General features: G+C 41.4%; 1 protein-coding gene across 4 annotated transcripts in view; it reads left to right on the forward strand.

The window, feature by feature from the left end:
- Positions 1 to 16,659, forward strand: part of CDR2 (cerebellar degeneration related protein 2) — a 44,931-nt gene that overhangs the window by 26,788 nt on the left and 1,484 nt on the right. For 3 of the 4 annotated variants that reach the window (XM_033217773.1, XM_033217776.1, XM_033217775.1), the window contains exons 3-5: positions 832 to 980; positions 1,234 to 1,398; positions 2,863 to 4,726. In XM_033217773.1, the coding sequence (XP_033073664.1) occupies positions 832 to 980; positions 1,234 to 1,398; positions 2,863 to 3,721 (1,173 nt within the window). In that variant the 3' untranslated portion in view covers positions 3,722 to 4,726. Of the gene's footprint in view, positions 1 to 831; positions 981 to 1,233; positions 1,399 to 2,862; positions 4,727 to 16,659 lie in introns of those variants that run through there. The other variant, XM_033217774.1, reaches the window with a different exon arrangement.

The raw sequence follows: 16,659 nt of genomic DNA on the forward strand, positions 1-16,659 counted from the left end.
TGATCATTAAGGGAGCTAAGCATATAAAGGATAGCCTGTGCTCGTTTCTTAGGAAGACAGGGAGTTTAATTTCTTCTTTTCTTAAAATAAACATACGGTATAATAAAAATTATATATTTGGTCTTTGTCCCTGCTTCCTGGCATAGAGCTCCTAAAACCCTTGGAGTTTCCTGATAGAATGAGGTCCAGTCACCAGAGAAAGCAGCCACATGATTAGAGGATTAAATCTATCGTCCCAGCCCCACAACTTCTGGATAGAGGGAAGGGTTGGAGATTGAGTTTAGTCACCAGTGGCCAATAATTGAATCAATCACGCTGATGTGAGAAGGCCTGGAGAAAACTGAAATGGGTCTAAGGGAGCTTCTGGGCAGTGCTGGGAGGACAGTGAGCCCAGAGATGGAGACTGTATGCCAGCCCCACCCCAACAAGAGTTGGTGTTGGGAATCAGAGAATTGGTGTTGGAACAGCAGGTATCTTTTTTTGTTTGTTTGAGATGGAGTTTCACTCTTGTTGCCCAGGCTGGAGTGCAAATGGCGCCATCTCGGCTCATTGCAACCTCTGTCTCCTGGGTTCAAGTAATTTTCCTGCTTCAACTTCCCAAATAGCTGGGATTACAGGCATATGTCACCACACCTGCCTAATTTTTATATTTTTAGTAGAGACAGGATTTCACCACGTTGGTCAGGCTGGTCTCGAATTCCTGACCTCAGGTGAGCCATGTGTCTTGGTGTCCCAAAGTGCTGGGATTACAGGCATGAGCCACCATGACCAGCCAAGGAACAGCAGGTATCTTATCTGTTTGTGTCACCTGGTCCTGATCTTCTCTTACAGTATCTGACCAAGCAAGTGGAGCTTCTTCGGCAGATGAACGAACAACATGCAAAGGTTTATGAACAATTAGACATCACAGCAAGGGAACTGGAAGAAACAAATCAAAAATTAGTTGCTGACAGCAAGGCCTCACAGCAAAAGATTCTGAGGTAAATTTTCTAGAATCTGACAAGGCCTAGAGGGAAGTTCTTTAGTATAAACTAGAATAGAACATGGCTGCAGTGGGTTTGGGTCAATATGGGATAAGGTTTAATTTAATTCTTTCTGGAGAATGGAGATTAAATAGATGTCCTTTCCAATTAAGAAAGCCCAGTGTGAGTGGCTCGCATCTAATCTCTCCTCACCGCTTTTGCCCTTGATTCAGTATGACAAGCAGCAGTGGCTTCTGTCTGTTCCTTACAGCCTGACTGAAACGATTGAATGCCTGCAAACCAACATTGATCACCTGCAGAGCCAAGTGGAGGAGCTGAAGTCATCTGGCCGAGGGAGAAGGAGCCAAGGGAAGTGTGACCAGGAGAAACCGGCACCCAGCTTTGCATGTCTGAAGGAGCTGTATGATCTCCGCCAGTAAGAGCCTACCTGTCTGTGGAGTTACAGCAGGGACTGTCTGATGTCATTGGCACATTCTGAATTCCCGTAGATTGAAAGTACCATTTTAAGAAGTGTCACTTAGCTATTAAGCTACCATTGGTTTGAACAAAATCACTTAAACATATAAATTACACAGTTCTTATATATTAGTAATTCTCATTTTGAAAGTCTTGGAGCACTTATTTCAGGGCTTTTAATGTGTTAAATCATAGTTTAAGATGAATTACTTCTGATAGACTATAGATTTGGGAGTTTTACATTAGAGTGAAGAAAAATAGAAATATTGGTAAAACAAAAATTCAAGCAAACAGAAGATTTTTTCCTTAAAGAAATACCTTTATAATTTAGAGTTACAAGTCTGAATCTTTAAGAAGTATTTATGGAACACTTGTTGTATGGCAAGCTCTATGCCAGACCTGAGGGCTGGTGAGCAAAATAGAGTTCCTACCTGTGAGCTTTCAGTCTAATGGAACGGCAGATAAGCAAATAAAAACACAAATAAATAGTCAAGCAAGGTGCCTTGGACTGAGCAGGAGAAACCAGGTGGTTCATTTGGTGGGTCTCAACCTTGGCTGCACATCAGATCACCTGTGGAGTTTTTCAAAAGGCAGATACTAACACATTACCTCAGGCCTAAATCAGAATTTCTAGGTGTGGGTAAAAAGCTGCCCAGGCAATTCTGATGAACATTCCTGGTTAAATACTGCAGCAACAGTAATTTGCTGTAGTGATTCAATCGTAATTATGTATTATGAATCATTTGGAGAGCCTTTAGAAACCTTCAGGCCAGGTGGCAGACCAACTAGGTTGGAATCTGTGGGTTGGGACCCAGGCACCAGTACTTTTTAAGGTTTCCCTTGTGAGGTCATTGGCATACTGCCAGTCTTTGGGAATAGATGTTCTCTAGTACTTTTAACATTAAAAAAAGATTCATTGCAAAAACTGAGTTTGCTTTCATGTGTTTATTTACCAGCCTCACACAGTTCCATTTTAGCCACTGCTCCAGTGTGGCTAAAAATCAGTCACTGTCGCCCAGATGCAGTGACTCACACCTGTTAATCCCAGCACTTTGGGAGGCTGAGGCAGGAGGATCACCTGAGGTTGGGAGACCAACCAGCCTGACCACATGGAGAAACCCCGTCTCTACTAAAAATACAAAATTAGCCAGGCATGATGGCGCATGCCTAAAATCCCACCTACTTGGGAGGCTGAGGCAGGAGAGTTGCTTGAACCCAGGAGGCTGAGGTTGCAATGAGCTGAGATACTCCACTGCACTCCAGCCTGGCGACAGAGTGAGACTCCATCTCAAAAAAAAGAAAAAAAAATCAGTCACTGTCACAGCTCATCAAATTTATTTAGTTGAAAAAAAAATCACCAGTCTTCCTCACTTCATTCTCAGTGGACCTGTGTAATATATTCTTTCAATATTTTTTTCCCTAGACACTTCGTGTATGATCATGTGTTCGCTGAGAAGATCACTTCCTTGCAAAGTCAGCCAAGCCCTGATGAAGAGGAAAATGAGCACTTGAAAAAAACGGTGACAATGTTGCAGGCCCAGCTGAGCCTGGAGCGGCAGAAGCGGGTGACTATGGAGGAAGAATATGGGCTCGTGTTAAAGGAGAACAGTGAACTGGAGCAGCAGCTGGGGGCCACAGGTGCCTACCGAGCACGGGCACTGGAACTAGAGGCTGAGGTGGCAGAGATGCGACAGATGTTGCAGTCAGAGCATCCATTTGTGAATGGGGTCGAGAAGCTGGTGCCAGACTCTCTGTTTGTTCCTTTCAAAGAACCCAGCCAGAGCCTGCTGGAAGAGATGTTCCTGACTGTGCCGGAACCACATAGAAAGCCTCTCAAGCGCAGCAGCAGTGAGACGATCCTCAGCAGCCTGGCAGGGAGTGACATCGTGAAGGGCCATGAGGAGACCTGCATCAGGAGGGCCAAGGCTGTGAAACAGAGGGGCATCTCCCTTCTGCACGAAGTGGACACACAGTACAGTGCCCTGAAGGTGAAGTATGAAGAGCTGCTGAAGAAGTGCCAACAGGAACAGGACTCCCTGTCACACAAGGCCGTGCAGACCTCCAGGGCTCCGGCCAAGGACCTGACTGGAGTGAACGCCCAGTCTGAGCCTGTTGCCAGCAGCTGGGAACTGGCCTCTGTCAACCCAGAGCCCGTCAGTTCCCCTACAACACCTCCAGAATACAAAGCGTTGTTTAAGGAGATCTTTAGTTGCATCAAGAAAACTAAGCAGGAAATAGATGAACAGAGAACAAAATACCGATCACTCTCCTCTCATTCTTAATTGAACCTCTAGTATTGCCTATCACCTCTCTCTCCCATTCAGACAAGTGTTTGTAGACTCGGAAGCCTGATGTTGCTCATGACATTTGCCTCATTGCTTTGCTTATTTAGCAAATGCATACAATGAGGAAAGGAGGTGGCTACTGGTATCAGTTCTCTGATCCACTTCCATTTAAGCTCCCCAGGAAATCCCATGACAAACTGGCCTCTGGCTGGTGCATTGATTAGACTTCAGTTCCTGAAAAGGACCAGTGGAGGGAAGAGCTATACTTCTGGAGAAGTAGGCCTGGAGTTACTACAGTATGGGGGAAAAGGGCCGAGTTGGCACAAAGCTAAGGCAATTCCTATTGCTTCCTTGCACAACTTCTCAAAATGATGTAAAGTCAGAGGGCTGTCAAACTCAAGTATCTTTTGCAAACACTGAATACTGTGAATTCATTAAGAAGAATGTTCAAGAGAAAGCAGGGGTCTAATCCAAAAGAAATGTCATTAACAAATACTCCAAATCCTTGAGTTTTATTGTATCTGAACTAGTTGAACTGTGACTGACAGGTAATCCTAATATATCCAAATCCAACTGAATACCAAATTGAGATGGCAAATTTTTGTTTGATCCAAGTTAGCTTGTTAGCATATGCCCTAGAGGGCCTCCGCCCCTACATTCTAATGTTTCTATTGAAAGCTGTAGCCTTTAGGATACGTGAACATGTAAATCTTTCATCACTTTCTCAAATTCAAACTAAAGGGGAAAGATCAAACCTCTTGCCTCCTACCTGTATTCTGAGCTGGCTGACTTGCCAGCCACAAGCTGCTCTTCCTGAGTTCTGTAAATGTTTTGACTTGTTGCAGAAATTCCTGTCTACATTATTAAGCAGTATTGATGTTCTGACTGTGGAAACATACCCTCTTACTTGTATACTTTTAATTTAAAACTATTTAAAAACTGAGGTTCCGATTATTGTATATATTTTTCTAAAAACCAAATAAAGCTACCTATGAAAGTGAATAAATAGGATCTACTGTGTGTCTTACTTTCAGTATAAGCCATTTCACTCTTATAACCAACTGTTCACTTTTTTTTCTTCCAACAAATATCACTAGAAAGATTGACAGTGATTTTTTTCCTATTTTAAACAGGGAATCCTTGGATTTGTATAACTTAATAGCACAAATTCTCATATTGCTAAATGTTCATTAAAGCTACTCGACAAACATTTTCAAATTTACTCTAATTTTCACTATTTCAGAAATGTCAGACTTGGTTCTGTTAATAGCATTTGACTGATTCTCAAAACATTTGATCATAGCAAAGAAACTGTGCTATTCAAACATTAAAACGGGCATTGAATCTAAATTACTTTTTTTTTTTTTTTTTTTTTGAGATGGAGTCTTGCTCTGCCGCCCAGGCTGGAGTGCAGTGGCCGGCTCTCAGCTCACTGCAAGCTCCGCCTCCCGGGTTCACGCCATTCTCCTGTCTCAGCCTCCCGAGTAGCTGGGACTACAGGCGCCCGCCTCGTCGCCCGGCTAGTTTTTTGTATTTTTTAGTAGAGACGGGGTTTCACCGTATTAGCTAGGATGGTCTCGATCTCCTGACCTCGTGATCCGCCCGTCTCGGCCTCCCAAAGTGCTGGGATGACAGGCTTGAGCCACCGCGCCCGGCCGAATCTAAATTACTTTTGCTTTTGGATTAAGTTTTTAAAAACAGGTAAAACGTCCTTTTAAAATTTCGCTTTGTAAAGCAGCGGTACCCAATTTTTTGGCACCAGGGACTGGTTTTATGGAAGATAGTTTTTTCCACAGACCCAAGGTTGCAGGGGATGGTTTCAGGATGAAACTTCCACCTCAGATCATCAGGAATTAGGTCTCATAAGGAATGCACAACCTAGATCCCTCACATGCGCAGTTCACAATAGGGTTTGCACTCCCTATGAGAATCTAATGCCACTGCTGATCTGACCGGAGGGGAAGCTCAGGTGGTAATGCGAGCAATGAGGAGCAGCTGTGAAAACACGTGAAGCTTCACTCTGACCTACTGCTTACCTCCTGCTGCGCAGCCCGGTTCATAATAGGTCATGGACCATACTAGACCACGGCCTGGGGGTTAGGGATCCCTTCTCAGTCCATCTCCTCCCTGGAATCATCTGTTTGCCAGTTTTATGTGTATTCTCCTAAAATATGTGCATAAATTAGCACAACTGCTTTTTTTGTCACCCTGCATTTTCAAGCAAATAAGCATAGGCACTCTTCATCTTACATTTTTATTGAACCATGTGTCTTTATCTGATGATGTACGTTTCTAATAGCAGCTACATAGTATCCCAGTTTATGGATATGTAATAATTTGTTTAAATAGTACCTAGTGAGCAGATTGTTCTAGTCTTTTGCTGCTACCAAAGAAAAAGGCTGTAATGAACAGTCTTATATATGTCTATGGACATTTGTGATTCTAGAAAAGGTATTACTAGAAATTGAGTAAAAAGGCATTTTGCAATTACTTTCCAGAGTTTATTGATACTCCCATTAGCAATGGATGAGGATGTCTATTTTTTCATACTTATGCCAAGAAACTTTTTGACCTTTGCCAAACTAATAGAAAAATGGTTTTTTCCTTGTAGCTTATATTTGCATTTCTATTAATAAGACAATATTTTTTAATCTGTTAGCCATTTGTAGTCTCCTTTGCCTATTTAAAGAGCTCTAGTACTTTATACATGCAGTTTTGCAGTTAGAAGTTTGAAAGTGTTTTGTCCCAGATTATCTTAATTTTTATCTGATTTTTTTGCTGTGTTTTGTTTTGAGAAGGTCTTGCTCTGTTTCCTAGGCTAGAGTGTGATGGCATGAACACGGCTCACTGCAGCCCTTGACTTATGGGCCCAAGCAATCCTCCCACTTCAGCCTTCCTACGAGAGGTGCGTGCCACCATGCTTAGCTAATTTTTTAACTTTTGGTAGAGAGGGGGTTTGCCCAGGCTGGTCTCCAACTCCTGGGCTCAAGCAGTCTGCCCTGTCTTGGCCTCCCAAAGGTAACTCCAAAGGCAACTCCTGGGATTACAGGCATGAGCCACCACGTCCAGCAGTTTTTACCTTGTTAATGGAATTTTTTTTTTTACCAAGCACAATTTTATGTATATGAATTTATTTATTCATTTATTTATTTTTATTTTTTTGAGTGGGAGAGACAGCGTCTTACTCTGTTGCCCAGGCTGGAGTGCAATGGCACGATCTCGACTCACTGCAACCTCCACCTCCCAGGTTCATGCAATTTGCATGCCTCAACCTTCCCAAGTTGAATAGCTGGGACTGCAGGCACGTGCCACCATACCTGGCAAACTTTTTGTATTTTTAGTAGAGATGGGGTTTTGCCATGTTGGCCAGGCTGATCTCGAACTCTTGGCCTCAAGTGATCTGCCTGCCTTGGCCTCCCAAAGTGCTGGGAATACAGGTGTGAGCCACCACACCTGGCCACTTTTATGTATATGAATCTTTAACATGTCTCTGTGTTTGAAAGTTCTTTGATCCATCTGAAGTCTATCCACCAACGCTTGAAATGCAACCCATATTAGTACTAAATGTCTACATGAATTTTAACCTATTTCTGTTCTAGGATCTGATTTTCATGTACCTAATGCAGTTCTAAATTTTTATTTTTTATTGTCTTATTTATTTTGCAGTTTTAAGTTGCTGTACTTGGATATTTATATTTTTCATAACTGCTAAGGGGAAGTTAAACTTTTCTCATTATTCTTTCAGAATTTTCCTGGATTTTTTTTTTTTTGTTTGCATTTTTTTCCCCAATATGAACTTTAAAATTAGCTTGTCTGGTTCTTGAGGGGAAATTGATACTTCTATTGAGATCAAGTTAAATAAATAGATTAATAAGAACAGGCTTAATCATACAGAGGCTTCTATCTAAAAGCATGACTGTATGTCCTTTTTTTGAGATGGGGTCTCACTCTGTCACCCAGGCTGAAGTGCAGTGGTGTGTTCTCGGCTCAGTGCAACCTCTGCCTCCTGAGTAGCTAGGATTACAGGCACCCACCACCACGCCCAGCTAATTTTTGTATTTTTAGTAGAGACGGGGTTTTACCATGTTGGCCAGGCTGGTCACGAACGGCTATATGTTTTTCCATTTGTTCAAATGGTCTTTGTGTGTCTCAGTTTTCAAATTTTTACCATTTAGGTTTCGCATATTTTTAAAGGTTTGTCTTTTGGATGTTGGAAATGGGATTTTTCTTCTGCTATACTTTGTAACTAGTTGTGTATAGAAAAGCTATTGATTTCAGCTATCTTGTTGAATTATGGTGAGTATCTTTTATTCAACTCCTTTGATATACCTGGAAAAATACTGTTTGGCTACTTAATTTTTACACTTATTCTTGTTTAAATGCTCTGAAATATCCAAAATATTAAATATGGTGAGAGTAAAATTGCCTGTCTGAATCCTAAACAATATGTCCATTGTTTGATTTAGCATAATGCTGGATTTTTTTTATTAATCAGGAATCCATGTATTCCTGTTTTAAGAATTTATATCAAAAATGAGACAGGCACAGTGGTGTGCACCTATAGTCCCAGCTATTTGGCAGGCTGAGGCAGGAGGCTCACTTGAGCCCAGGAGTTCAAGGCTATAATGCACTATTACCGCACCTGTGAATAGCCACTGTACTCCAGCCTGGGCAATATAGTGGGATCCTGTCTCTAAAAAAAAAGAACTATACATATTTTTGTTGTTTCATCAAATAAAACTGTTTATTTTCATTTTTCCCCTTCCTTTGTTATATACGTATCTATATCCTCTTATGTTCTTTTTATTGTATATATTTAATATGTTCAACGTCTTGATATACTTGATATATACAGTATATCAAGGTCAAGCAAATTAACATACCCATGTGTGTGATAAGAGTCAAGCAAATTAACATACCCATCATAACATACCCATGTGTGTGATAAGAGTACCTAAAATCAACTCTCTGGCAAATTACCAGTATATGATACAATTTTATTAACTATAAGCCCTCCTGATGTCTGTTAGATCTCTTAGGCTCATCCATTCCTACATAACTGCAATGTTGACTTACCTCTTCCCATTGCTCCCACCCGGTAACCACTATTTTACTGTTTTTGTTGTTGTTGATGTTTGTTTTAAAGATTCTACATATAAGTGGGATCATGCAGTATTTTTCTTCCTGTGTCTAGCTTACTTCATTTAACATGATGTCCTCCTCCAGCTTCATCCCTGTTGTTGCAAATGGCAGGACTTCCCTTTTTAATGCTGAAGTTCCATGGTATGTATGTAAATTATTATGGCATCATTTCTTTATCCATTCGTCTGTTGATGGACACCTTGGTTGTTTCCATACGTTGGCTCCTGTGAATAATGCTTCAGTGAACATGGGAACACAGTTATCTTTACAAGGTGGTGATTTTGTTTCCTTTAGGCATATGCCCAGGAGCGGGGTTGCTGTATCATATAGTAGTTCTATCTTTAAGAGCATCCATACTGTTTTCCAGTGCAGCACCAATCTGCATTCTGATCAACAGTGTACCAATGTTCAGTTTTCTCTACAACTTCACCACTTGCTATTTCTTGTCTTTTTGATAAAAGCTATCCTAACCTGTGAGATAACTCATTGTTCTTTTTATTTGCATTTTCTTGATGATTAGTGATGTTGAGCCACCTATATCCCTGCTGGCCATTTTTATGTCTTTGAAGAAATGACTATTCAGATGCTTTGCCCATTTTAAAATCAGGTTATTCATATGAATGCTATTGAGTTCCCTATATATTTTGCTTATTAACCCCTTATTAGATATATAGTTTGCAAGTATTTTCTCCCAGTGCATAGGCTGTCTTTTCATGTTGTTGTTTCCTTTGCTATACAGAAGCTTTTGTTTGAGGTAGTTTGTTTTGTTTTTGCTTTTGTTGTCTGTACGTTTGGTATCCCAGTCAAAACATCATTGCCAAGATTAATGTCAAAGACCTTTTTCTCTGCTTTTTTTTCTTAAGGTTTTATGGTTTCAGTTCTTAAAATAGGTATTTTTGTTTGTTTTTGTTTTTGAGATGGTGTCTTGCTTTGTCCCCCAGACTGGAGTTCAGTGGCACGATCTTGGCTCACTGCAACCTCCATCTCTCAGGTTCTAGTGATTCTCCTGCCTCAGCCTCCCGAGCAGCTGGGATTATAGGCACGCTTCACCACGCCTTGCTAATTTTTGTATTTTTGATAGAGTCGAGGTTTCGCCACGTTGGCCAGCCTGGTCTCAAACTCCTGACCTAAAGTGATCTGCTTGCCTCAGCCTCCCAAAGTACTGGGATTACAGGTGTGAGCCACTGTGCCCAGCCTAAAAATAGGTTTTTAATCCATTTTGAGTTGATTTTTGTGTAAGGTGTAAGATAAGAGTTCAACTTCATTCTTTTGCATGTAGATATACACATTTTCCATGTATAAAATCATGTCATCTGCAAACAGGAACAATTTGACTTCTTTCTGATTTGGATGCCTTTTTTTTGTTTTTGGACAGAGTCTCTGTCGCCCAGGCTGGAGTGCAGTGGCACAATCTCAGCTTATTGCAACCTCGGCCTTCTAGATTCAAGCGATTCTCCTGCCTCAGCCTCCCAAGTAACTGGGATTACAGGCTTACACCACCACGCCTGGCCAATTTTTGTATTTTTAGTAGAGTAGGGGTTTCACCATGTTTGCCAGGCTAATCTCAAACTCCTGACCTCGGGTGATCCGCCCGCCTCAGCCTCCCAAAGTGCTGGGAGGACAGGTGTGAGCCACCAGCCTTTCATTTTTCCTGTGCAATTGCTATAATTAGGACTTCCAGTGTTTTGTTGAATGGAAGTGGTAAGAGTGGGCATTCCTTTTAATCTGTTGATTTTTTAATCATGAATGGTTGTTCATTTTCAGATGCTTTTTCTGCATCTGTTGAGAAAATTATATGGTTTTTGTCCTTCGTTCTGTTAATGTGGTATATCACATTTATTGATACACCACATATATTGAACCATACTTACATCCCATGGATAAATCCAACTTTATTTGTTTTGGAGACAGGGTCTCACTCTGTCACTCAGGCTGGAGTGCAGTGGTGGTCATAGCTCACTGCAGTCTCAAACTCCTGGGCTCAAGCAATCCTCCTGCCTCAGCTTTCCAAGTAGCTGAGACTATATGCATACAGCACCACACCTGGCTAATTTAAAAAAAAAAAAAAAAAAGATTTTTTTGCAGAGATGGGGTTTTGCTGTATTGCCCAGGCTGGGATAAATCCCACTTGATCATGGTGAATGAGCCTTTTAATGTAATGAATTTGGTTTGCTAGTTCTGGTGAGGTTTTTGCAGCTGTGTTCATCAAGGATATTGATCTAATTTTCTTTCCTTTTCTTTTTCTTTTTCTTTTTTTTTTCTTTTAAGATGGAGTCTCTCTCTGTCACCCAGGCTAGAGTGCAGTGGCACCATCTCGGCTCACTGCAACCTCCGCCTCCCAGGTTCTAGTGATTCTCTGGCCTCAGCTTCCCGAGTAGCTGGTATTAACAGGCATGCGCCACCACTCTTGGTTAATTTTTGTAATTTTTAGTAGAGATGGGGTTTCACCATTTTGGCCAAGATGTTCTCGAACTCCTGTCCTCAGGTGATCTGCCCATCTTGGCCTCGCAGTGTTGGGATTACAGGCATGAGCCACTGTCCCCGGCCTAATTTTCTTATAGTTTCCTTGTCTGGATTTGATATCAGGGTAGTTCTGGCCTTGTAAACATAGTTTGAAAGTATTCCTTTTCATCAAATTTTTGGAAGTTTCAGAAAGATTGGTATTAGTTTTCCATAAATGTTTAGTTGAATTCGGCAATGATGCCACCAGATCCTAGGCTTTTCTTTGATGGCAGACTGTTTTAAATTATTGATTCAACCTTCTTGAACTCATTGGTCAGACTTTCTGTGTCTTTGTGATTCAGTCTTGGTAGGCTGTATGTGTCTAGGAACTCATCCATTTCTTGTAGGTTATCTAGTTTGCTGGTAATTTTTTATGGTAGTCTCTTAGGTTCCTTTGTATTTCTTTTTTTTTTTGAGACAGAGTCTTGCTCTGTCTCCCAGGCTGGAGCGCAGTGGTGTGATCTTGGCTCACTGCAACCTCCATCTCACGGGTTCCAGCAATTCTCCCGCCTAAGCCTCCCCAGTAGCTGAGATTACAGGCGTATGCCACCACACCCAACTAATTTTTTTTTTTCGCAGTGGAGTTTTGCTCATGTTGCCCAGGCTGCAGTGCAATGGCATGGTCTTGGCTTACTGCAACTTCCGCCTCCCAGGTTCAAGCGATTCTCCTGCCTCAGCCTCCCAAGTAGCTGGGATTACAGGAACCCGCTACAATGCCTGGCTCATTTTCTGTATTTTTAGTAGAGAGAGGGTTTCACCATTTTGACCAGGGTGGTCTCAAACTCCTGACCTCAAGTGATCCACCTGCCTCGGCCTCCCAAAGTGCTGGGATTACAGGCATGAGCCACCGCGCCTGGCCTGATCCTTTGTATTTCTATGGAATCAGTTGTAATATCTTCCCCTCTCCCTTCTTTCTTTCTTTTCTTTCTTACAAGGTCTCTTTCTGTCGCCCAAGCTGGAGTGCAGTGGCAGGATCTCAGCTCACTACAACCTTCCCTTCCCAGGCTCAAGTGATTCTCCTACCTCAGTCTCCCAAGTAGCTGGGATTACAGGCACCTGCCACCATGCCTGGCTAATTTCTGTATTTTTTAGTAGAGACGGGGTTCACCATATTGGCCAGGCTGAACTCAAACTCCTGACCTCAAGTGATCCACCTGCCTTGGCCTCCCAAAGTGCTGGGATTATCTTTTTCCATTTCTAATTATATGAGTCTTCTCTATTTTTTGTTAGTCAGCTAGAAGTTTGTCAATTTTATCTTTTCAAGAAACCAACTGAATTTTGTTGATCTTTTCATTTTTTTCAGCTCTGGTCTTTATTATATCCTTTCTTTTATTATTTTTGAGACATAGTCTTGCTCTTTATTATTTCCATTTATGTATGTATGTATGTATGTAATTTTGAGATGGAGTCTTGCTCTGTTACCCAGGCTGGAGTGCAGTAGTGTAATCTCACTGCAACCTCTGCCTCCCAGGTTCAAGCGATTCTCCTGCCTCAGCCTTCTGAGTAGCTGGGACTACAGGAGCGTATTACCATACATGGCTGTTTTTTTTGCATTTTTAGTAGAGACGGGGTTTTGCCATGTTGGTCAGGCTGGTCTCAAACCCCTGACCTCAGGTGGTCTGCTCACCTTGGCCTCCCAAAGTGCTGAGATTACAGGCGTTGAGCCACCTCACCTGGCCTATTTCCTTTTATTAACTGGGCCTAGTTCTTTTCATTTTCCTAGTTCCTTAAGGTGTAACATTGGGTTGTTTATGTGAGGTCTTTTCTTTTTGATGTGGGTGGTGATTGCTATAAACTTCTGTCTCAGAGCTGCTTTTGTTGCATTTCATGTTTTGTGTCCATTTTTGTCTCAAGATATTTAAAAAATTTTTCCTTTGTTTTTTTCATTGGCCTATTTGTTGTTCAGGAGCATGTTTAATTTCTACATTATTTGTAAATTTTCTGAAATTCCTCCTGTTACTGATTTCTAGTTTCATACCATTGTGGTTAGAAAAGATACTTAAAGATTGTGCCCTAATATATGATCTGTCCTGGAGAATATTCCATGTATGCTCGAGAAGAATGTTTATTCTGCTGTTGGATGGAATCTCCTGTGTATGTCTAGTAGGTCCATTTTGCTTAATGTGTAGTTAGTCTGATGCTTTCTTATTGATTTTTTTTTGGGGGGGGCCTTGATCTTTACTGAAAGTAGGATATTGAAATCCCCTACTACTGTTGTATTATAGTCTATCTCTCCATTCAGATCTATTCATATTTGCTTCCTATATTTAGGTGCTCAGATGTTGGGTGAATATTTACCATTGTTAAGTGACCCCTTTATCATTACACAGTGGCCTTGTCTCATTTTACAGTTTTGACTTAAAGTTTATTTTATCTGATGTAAGTATAGCTCTCTTGTTCTCTTTTGGTTTCTATTTGCATGAAATACCATTTTCCATTCCTTCCCTTTCAGTCTCTATGTGTCCGTTACAGGTTCAATGAGACTTTTTGGCAGCATATAGTTAGATCTTTTTTTTTTTTTTTAAATCCAGCCACTCCCTGTCTTTGGATTATGAAGAGTTAAACCATTTACATTCACAGTAAATGGATTAGAGAATTTAATCCATTTACATTCGCAGTAGAAACTCCTTACCTATCCATATTGGTAGGTAAGGAGTTACTACTGCTATTTTGTTGCTTTCTGGTTGTTTGGCAGATCCTTTGTTTCTCTCTTACTGTCTTCTTTTGTGATTTATTTTCTCTAGAGTTATGCTTTGATTCGTTTTTATCTTTTGTGTATCTGCTATAGGTTTTTGCTTTGTGGTTATCGTGAAGCTTATGTAAAACACAGTGATAGCAGACTATTTTAAGCAGATAACTTTGATTGCATTAAAACTATACTTTTATTCTACTCCCTCCCACATTTTGTTTTTGAGGTCACAATTTACAAATTTTATATTGTGTATCCCTTAACAAATTAGCTATTAATAGTTTTATCTTTTAACCTTTATACTAAAGATAAGCAATATACACACCACCATTACAGTATTAGAGTATTCCTGAGTTTGACAGTATACTTTTACCAGTTTTATACTTTCATGTGTTTTCATGTTACTAATTAACATCCTTTTCTACCAGCTTGAATTCTCTTTCACATTTTTTATAAACACAGAGCTGGTGGTGATGAAATGCTTCAGCTTTTGTCTGTCTGGGAAAGTCTTTTTCTCCATTTCTGAAGTTTTGCTGGATAAAGTATTCATGGTTGGCAATTTGTTCTCCTTTAGCACTCTGAATATATCATCCCACTCTCTCCCGGCCTGTAAGGTGTCTGCTGAGAAGTGCTAGCCTTATTGGAACTCCCTTATATGTGATCGGCTTCTTTTCTCTAGCTGCTTTTAGGATCTTCCCTTTGTCTTTTGATTTTTGACAATTTGATTATAATATGTCATGGTATAGTTTTGTTCATATTGAATCTGATTGGAGACTTTTGATATTCTTGCACCTGGATATTTATATCTTTCTCCAGATCTGGAAAACAGTAGTAGAAAACTACTGTTTTGTGACTTCTTTCTTACTTCTCCTTAGTGAACTCCTATAACTCAAATATTTGCTCTTTTGATGTTGTCCCATAAATCCCATAAGCTTTCTTCATTCCTTTTCATTCTTTTTGTTCCTCTGGCTATATTTTCAAATAATCTGTCTTTGAGTCCATAGATTCTCTCTGCTTTATCAATTCTGTTGATGCTCACTATTCTATTTTTTCATTTCATTCATTGTATTTTTCAACTTCAGAATGGTTTGTAAAGAATAAATAACTTTGATCTATTAGGTTTCTTGATTTGGTTGTTTTCTTGATTTTGTTGAGTTATGTATGTGTATTTTCTTGAAGTTTGCTGAACATCCTTAAAACTATTTTGTCAGGCAGTTCATAAATCCGTTTCTTTAGGGTAGATTTTTGGTGCTTTGTTACTTTGGTGATAGCATGTCTCCGTGATTGTTCTTGATCCTCGTGGTCATACGTTGATGTCTGTACATTGGATGAAGTGTAAGGACTGATTCTAATCTTTGCAGTCTGACTTTGCGTGGAACAGCCCTTCACCAGTGACCCCATTCAGAGATTCTGGGCAAGTTGTCTGGTGTGGTCTGTGGGCAGGCTTGCTGCTGGAGTCCTTGAGCAGGCTAACCTAGTATGTAGGTCAGCAGATGGATGAGCCTGGTGCTTGCATGAATAGGATTAATCCTGGAACGTAGGTCCAGTGGAGTGGGCCAGTTGATTGGATCTGCAGGGGTACAACCAGAGCCTGAATCCACAAGGGCAGGCCTGGATCCTGTATCCAGGGAACTGACCTGAAGCCTAGCTCCATAGCCTGGAGCCTGAACCTGCAGGAGTGGGCCTAGGTCCTGGGTCCATAGGGACTGTTCTGGAGCCCCAGTCTGCCAGGGCATGCCTAGCATTGAGGCTTACTGAGGTGTATGCCTGGAACCTGGGTCCACTGGAGCTTGGTGCTGAGGCACACATGGAGCTTGGGTCCACGGGTATGGTACTGGAGCCTGGGATTGTGGGTGCTGGCCTGCAGGCATATATAGCTCAGCCTGGAGCCAGGGTATACAGATACTGGCCTGGAGGCTAGGTCTCTGAGGGATGGATCCTGGCTTGGATCCTGGGGTCCTGGGGGCTGGCCTAGAATCTGAGTCTGCAGGGGATATTGGAGCCTAGATCTGTGAGGGCCAGCCCGGTGCTGGGGTTTACTCAGATGGGGCTGGACTAGGGTGGGGAGGGGGTGTCTGCTAGAGTGTGAGCTCATGGGTACAGGCCTGGCAGTGGGTATGCTTAGAACGTGTGTTCCTGGGGCAGGCCTGGAGTCTGGGGCTGGCATGATTTTGGGGTCCAATGTTTACTTCCCTCTCCTTCCTCCAAGTGGAGGGTCTCTCTCTCTCCACCCTGTGCTGCCTGGGGTTGGGGAGGGGGTAAGACAGGTAATGTAAAATTGTCCCTCCTGTCCTCTTCAATACATCTTATTTCTGTGGTATACCAAGGTGCTGTAATCTTGCATGGTTCCTTAGCTCTTGTGAAGGTATTTTTGTTTGTGGATAGTTGTTTAAATTCATGTTTCTGCAGGGGGACGAGTGCTGGAAAGTCCTATTCTGACATCCCAAGTTCCCTCAATTTTTTTTAAAAAACAATAGTTCCCTCCTATATTCCTTAAGTTTCTTTTTCTTGCTATTTGAGTTTGGTGTTTTAACCAATTCTTTTTATCAATGTAAGTATTTAAGGCTCTGACTTCTCCACTGAGTCAATTAAGTTCTGCAAG

Source organism: Trachypithecus francoisi, unplaced genomic scaffold (assembly GCF_009764315.1).
Source record: "Trachypithecus francoisi isolate TF-2019V2 unplaced genomic scaffold, Tfra_2.0 Lachesis_group10, whole genome shotgun sequence".
NCBI classification, from domain to species: Eukaryota; Metazoa; Chordata; class Mammalia; order Primates; family Cercopithecidae; genus Trachypithecus; species Trachypithecus francoisi.